Source organism: Dendropsophus ebraccatus, chromosome 5 (assembly GCF_027789765.1).
Source record: "Dendropsophus ebraccatus isolate aDenEbr1 chromosome 5, aDenEbr1.pat, whole genome shotgun sequence".
Lineage (NCBI taxonomy): Eukaryota > Metazoa > Chordata > Amphibia > Anura > Hylidae > Dendropsophus > Dendropsophus ebraccatus.
This window is the reverse complement of record NC_091458.1, coordinates 13,598,083-13,605,283: the sequence shown is the minus strand read 5'-3', so window position 1 is coordinate 13,605,283 and position 7,201 is coordinate 13,598,083. Positions and strand designations below refer to the sequence as shown.

At 46.0% G+C, this 7,201-nt stretch overlaps 1 protein-coding gene across 1 annotated transcript; it reads left to right on the top strand.

Annotated features, from left to right (window-relative positions):
* Positions 1-5,978: 5,978 nt before the first annotated feature.
* Positions 5,979-6,863, top strand: LOC138794113 (odorant receptor 131-2-like). The gene has a single exon (XM_069972881.1). It carries the CDS (start codon positions 5,979-5,981, stop codon positions 6,861-6,863), a length of 885 nt encoding a protein of 294 aa, XP_069828982.1.
* Positions 6,864-7,201: the final 338 nt, after the last annotated feature.

The following is a 7,201-nucleotide window of genomic DNA, read 5'->3' as shown; positions in this document are numbered from 1 at the left end:
TTTGTCCGTGTGGTGCCGGCGCTCCAGTGACATCACTGGAGCATCGCGCCAGGACAAGGGGAGTGCGGCCTCTTGTAATCGCAGGGAAAACCCTTCCTGCGGCCAAAAGAGTGAAGAGAAGAGGAGACGCCCGGACCCAGGTGAGTATAAGTGTTTGTTTTATTGTGTTATATACTATATGGGAGGGGGAGCACACAGGGGTCTGTTTAACTGGGGGAGCGCACATTGGGGGTCTATATAAATGGGGGGGAGCACACAGGGGGGCTATATAACGGGAAAGACACAGGGGGCTATATATAACTGGGGGAGCGCACAGGGGGGCTATAGACTACTGGGGTTTCACAGAGGGGTCTATATACTACTGGGGGCAGCACACAGGGGGTCTATATACAACTTGGGGCAGCAGAATAGGGTCTATATACAACTTGGAGAGCACACAGGAGGTCTATATCCAAGTGGTGGAGAACACAGGGGGGCTATATACTACTGGGGAGCACACAGGGGTCTATATACTACTGGGGGAACATACAAGGGGTCTATATACTACTTTTGAGGCACACAGGTGGTCTATATATAACTGGGGGAGCACACAGGGGTCTGTATACTACTGGGGCAGCACACAAGGGGTCTATACAATACTGGTGGGGCACACAGGGGGTCTATATACTACTGGGGGAACCACACAGGGGGTTTATATACTACTGGAGGAGCACACAGGGGTCTATATCCAAGTGGAGGAGCACACAGGAGGTCTATATCCAAGTGGGGGAGCACACAGGGGACTAAATACTCCTGAGGGAGCACACAGGGGGCCTATATACTAGTGGGGGAGCACACAGGGGGTATACACAACTTGGGGCAGCACACAGGGGGTCTATATACAACTTGGGGCAGCAGAATAGGGTCTATATACAACTTGGAGAGCACACAGGAGGTCTATATCCAAGTGGTGGAGAACACAGGGGGGCTATATACTACTGGGGAGCACACAGGGGTCTATATACTACTGGGGGAACATACAAGGGGTCTATATATTACTTGTGAGGCACACAGGTGGTCTATATATAACTGGGGGAGCACACAGGGGTCTGTATACTACTGGGGCAGCACACAAGGGGTCTATATAATACTGGTGGGGCACACAGGGGGTCTATATACTACTGGGGGAACCACACAGGGGGTTTATATACTGCTGGAGGAGCACACAGGGGTCTATATCCAAGTGGAGGAGCACACAGGAGGTCTATATCCAAGTGCGGGAGCACACAGGGGACTAAATACTCCTGAGGGAGCACACAGGGGGCCTATATACTAGTGGGGGAGCACACAGGGGGTATACACAACTGGGGGCAGCACACAGGGGGTCTATATACAACTGGGGCAGCACACAGGAGGTCTATATACTTCTGGGGGAGCACACGGGGGGGGGCTATATATAACTGGGGGAACACACAGGGGTCTATATACTACTGGGGGAAGTAAACATGGGGTATATACCACTGGGGGCAGGACACAAGGGGTATATAATATTGGGGGCAGCACACAAGGAGTATATATTACTGGCGGTAGCGCACAAGGGGTATATACTACTGGGGGCAACACACAGCGGTCTATTGTTTTGGAACGTGTGTCGAGGGGGGGGGGCCCAGACATAACTTCGCTTGGGGCCCCAGAAATGCCAAGACCACCCCTGACTATATCCATGATTTCCACATAGCCTTAGGGCTTTATCCAACTTCAGCAGCCACCGCTAATCAAATGCCGAAAGTTCGGGTTCGGATTGACTCGAACATGCTCGAGGTTCGCTCATCTCTAGTCACAAGCAGAGCAGTATATACCTCTCCGTCACAGCTCTCAGCACGCCATACTTGTTCACAGTCTGGACAGAACTAGATTTGCGATGTTATCTGTACAACCGCCAACAGATATAAGGGAATATAAAGATGCAGTTATACGGACCACTAGATCCTTGTCCATAAGGAGGCACCTTTACACTTGAGAACCACAGGGGTTAATAGCCCCTATATGGCTAGATTTTTGGTCTGAACACGGAGTCCAGCTAAGCACATAGTGCTCCCCATAAGTGTTTCAAAAAAAGCATGCTGTGCTGGTCTTTTTCTATTTAACACTTTGTGTATTAAGGGTGCGTTCACACCTACAGGATCTGCAGCTGATTTTCTGCAGCAGATTTCAGTTAAATAACTGAACACAGCATCAAGATGCTGTGTTCAGTTATTTAACTGAAATCTGCTGCAGAAAATCAGCTGCAGATCCTGTAGGTGTGAACGCACCATTAAAGTAATTTTTTAACCATTTGGTAAATCTAGGCAAAGATGTACTTATACTCACCTGTCCGTGCTCCCTCTGCGTCTTCCTGCTGTGTCTCTGGGTCCCGGTCCCCTGCTGACTGCAGCCGCCACTGATACTTTTGAACCAGTCTCTGTGGTGACAGCCCGCTCAGCCAATTACTGGTCGCAGCTTTATCCCACCCGTCACTGCAGAGAAAGGTTCGGATTGTAATACACGGATCGATGCGCAGATGGTGGACAATGATTTTTAACCGAGTCGATCATTGTCTTTATTACACAGAGCGATATCTGCCCAATTCAGACCCCCCCACCCCCACCCTACTGCTACTATGGCAGCACAAGCGTGGTGTTCATAGTACAGGATAAATAATGTCATAATACCCTAATTTGTGCAAAATCACAGTAAAAAAAAACAGCAGATTTTTAGAAAATCATGGCAGAATTGTAGCCAGAAGAAAATACACCCCTAAAGTACAAGTCTGTTTGGGGTGCCGTAGGCCCCCCAGGAGCTCAGGGCCCGGGCTACTGCCGAAAACTGACCTTTTATAATCCACTCCTACTGGTAGGGAACCTACACACTGCACATAAATTATCAGCTGTTTTTTTTTTTACTGGAGCATTATACCTCCCATGTAGTGATGTGCCTCCCATGTATTACTATGCCTCCCTACTGTGTATTACTGTGCATCCTATGTATTACTATGCCTCCCTACTGTGTTCTACTGTGTCTCCCATGTACTACTGTGCCCTCCATGTATTACTATGCCTCCCTACTGTGCACTGCTGTGCCCCCATGTATTGCTATGCCTCCCTACTGTGCACTGCTGTGCCCCCATCTATTACTATGCCTCCCTACTGTGTACTACTGTAACTGCTATGTACTACTGTGCCCCCCATGTATTACTATGCCTCCTTACTATGTACTACTGTGCCTCCCAAGTATTACTATGCTTCGCTACTGTATACTACTGTGACTGCTATGTACTACTGTGCCTCCCTACTGTGCCTCCCATGTATTACTATGCCTCCTTACTGTGTACTACTGTGTCTCCCATGTATAACTGTTCCCTCCATGTATTACTATGCCTCCCTACTGTGCACTGCTGTGCCCCCATGTATTGCTATGCCTCCCTACTGTGCACTGCTGTGCCCCCATGTATTGCTATGCCTCCCTACTGTGCACTGCTGTGCCCCCATGTATTACTATGCCTCCCTACTGTGTACTACTGTAACTGCTATGTACTACTGTGCCCCCCATGTATTACTATGCCTCCTTACTATGTACTACTGTGCCTCCCAAGTATTACTATGCTTCGCTACTGTATACTACTGTGACTGCTATGTACTACTGTGCCTCCCTACTGTGCCTCCCATGTATTACTATGCCTCCTTACTGTGTACTACTGTGTCTCCCATGTATTACTATGCTTCCCTACTGTGTACTACTGTGACTGCTATGTACTACTGTGCCTCCTATGTATTACTATGCCTCCCTACTGTGTACTACTGTGCCTCCCATTTATTACTATGAAGAAGAACAAGCCGGATTCCTTCAGCTCACGTTAAAAAATATATTTCCTTTTATTTCAATATTCGTTAAAACAATAGCCGACGCGTTTCGGGCCTAACCTGGCCCTTAATCATGGCATCTAAACAATAATGTTACAAGATAAACATAGTATTAGTGTATATACATACGGGGTGGTTAAAAACTATACATAACAAGAGATTAGTAACCAAAGATTTAGTAACAAAAACATGCTGTTGTGTGTGTATACCTCATGCTTGAACCTTAATATATCCTGCCTGTATGTGAGGCTATATAACAAACAATCACATTCTAAACAAATTGCAAAGTATGGCATGGGCTCAACAGCTGCATGTATTCAGAACAGAGAAAACTGCATATGTGCAAAATAGAAAAAACTTGATACACAGATGAAAAAACCTCCATATGCCACACTCTAGTGAAGTACCTTTAGTCTGGGTAATCACAGGGAAAGGAGGAAAGTCACTCCCATATTTGGAAGATCTCCAAGAGACAAGAAGTCTCTGTAATAGACAAATGAAACGAGCATGTAATACAGACATAAATACATCCATGGTACCTCAATATGTAATGAGAGTTAAAGATCCCGTAAGAATCCAATTGTATGGAGGAAAGTGTATATGATACCACTCACCCGTAGGATCCGGACAACAGGGGAAGCGCAGGTAGCGCTGCAAGGAGTTGCAGCGTATGAGGCAGATAAGAGTATGCCCTGATAAATACCTGGCAGGGCTGGAAGTGACGACAAGCGCCACTTCCGGTTAGTGGAGCGCAAGATGCGTGTCACCAAGAGACGCATCAAGTGGATTAACAATGATGCGTCACGTCCGGTTGGTGAAACGCATCATGCGTGTCACCCAGAAACACAGATCGGGATAGATTGACTGTGTACTGTGTCCATGACGAGCAATGCGTTCCAGCTTGGAACGCATCTCTATCGGATGTAAACCTGGGAAACAGGCAAAAACTCTAAACCAGAATCTGAGGGAAATCTGAGGGCAAGAAAGGAATATAGAGGAGGATGAGTAGATTTAGGTACATGATAGGGGTGGGACTATGCTGATAATGGAGGAAAACAGTGCAGAAAGGGGTGCAGAAAATACGAGTGCAGAAAATATGGCAAAGGCATGGATGTAAAGGGCATAACAGTGTATGAATAACCCAGTGTGCAAAGCGCCATCCGCTATTAGATGGATCAAAATGAATGGAAAGTTAATACAAAAGCATTAGATCACTCCTGATATTGAGACCAAGAGGTGATCGTGTGCCTAATCTAAAAATCCATTCTGCCTCTTTTCTTAACACCCTTTTCCTCCAATCACCACCTCTTTTTGGCTCCAAAACTCTGTCAATGGCAAAGCAACTAAAAGAATTTAAGCTACCATTGTGAGTGGTACAGAAATGCCTGGCATGTATTACTATGCCTCCTTACTGTGTACTACTCTGTCTCCCATGTATTACTATGCTTCCCTACTGTGTACTACTGTGACTGCTATGTACTACTGTGCCTCCTATGTATTACTATGCCTCCCTACTGTGTACTACTGTGACTGCTATGTACTACTGTGCCTCCTATGTATTACTATGCCTCCCTACTGTGTACTACTGTGCCTCCCATGTACTGCTGTGCCGTCCATGTACTACTGTGCCTCCCATGTACTGCTGTGCCATCCATGTACTACTGTGCCTTCCATGTACTGCTGTGCCTCCCATGTACTGCTGTGCCGTCCATGTACTACTGTGCCTTCCATGTACTGCTGTGCCTCCCATGTACTGCTGTGCCGTCCATGTACTACTGTGCCTTCCATGAACTACTGTGCCTCCCATGTACTACTGTGCCTTCCATGAACTACTGTGCCTCCCGTGTACTACTGTGCCTCCCGTGAACTACTGTGCCTCCCATGTACTGCTGTGTGAATGTGTTTGTTATAATAAAGCATGGATTTTATCAGAACCCGAAGGCCACCAGATGTGATGTGGGAGCCGTAACCTTGCTTGTTGCTTTTTGTGGGAGCCATAGCCTTGCTTGTTGTTTAGGTCTTGTCTGTGCCTTTTTTCTCAGTATCACAGCTTCAATCAAAAGGATTTCCGTGGCTATCCTCATAATGTTTTATTCCACTATGGTCAGCAACAATACAAGTCGTAACACCGCTGAGATGGTGAGGAGCACCCTGCTGGCCTTGATGCTGGTGTTCTTCTGTGTTTTCCTCTACTTTGTCGCCATCATCTTGCGTGTCTTCTTCAGTAGCCCCCACCTTCAGGAAAATGCTCACTATGTTCTCTTTGCCCATATGCTCATAAATGACACATTGTTGATTTCTGTGCTAATATTCCCATTTCTTGTGGTTATATATGTCGTATACATCCCTGTGCCCATATGTTACGCTCTCATCACATTCTCTGCCAGTGCATTTAAGGTTACACCTTACAGCTTGGCCGTCATGTCCTTGGAACGCTACTTTGCCATATGCCATCCATTGAGACATGCAGAAGTCTGCACCTTGCAAAGGTCCCTTTTGGCCATAGGAGTCATGTGGCTTCTGGGTCTGATTCCTCAGTGCCTCGACTTTATCGGCCTGTGTTTCTCAATGCCGAGGAACTTCTTCTCCACCAGCTTGATATGTCACTGGTCACCATTCGCAATGCACCAATTCCAAGTTATCTTACGCTCATTGACATACATTAGCACCTTCAGCTTGGTAGCGTTGGTTATCCTCTACACTTATGTCAAAGTTATGATGGTGGCTCGAAAGATCGGTTCTGGGAGGTCTTCTGTATTCAAGGCTGAGAGAACCGTCCTTCTTCACGCACTCCAGCTCGGACTATGCATGACATCATTCACCTCTTCATTTGCCGAAGCCTATTTAACCAAATATTTCCTGTTTCTACCCATAACCAACTTTGTCTTGTTCATGTGCCTCCCCAGGTTTATCAGTCCATTAATATATGGCGTTAGGGATGAAGTGTTCCGAAAACATATGATGAAGATGAACTTCTCTATGTAGATGGACCATTCCAACATTTATTATATAAAAGAGACAAAGACAGATTCATCAATGTGGACCAAGAAAAACAGAACATCAGGAAGGTGGCAGTATGGACAATACAGTATTTGGCTCCTGGTCCTTCTCTTTATCGGCATTCATGGCCTCCTGTATACAAGCAGTATTCTAAGATGTACAACTAACAAGATACGAGTGTGCAGAATATTCCTTAAGGATAATTGTTGTCTATGTGTTTCCATTTAATTTTTATTTTAAAGCTAAAAATGGGGTGTGCTTAATTTTGTGAGACCATAAAATTGTGAACATTTTAAATAAAATAAAATATAAAATCATTACCC

Bases quoted from the DNA above. Each gene is read 5' to 3' on its own strand.
- LOC138794113 (XM_069972881.1), top strand. From the start codon at position 5,979: ATGGTCAGCAACAATACAAGTCGTAACACCGCTGAGATGGTGAGGAGC.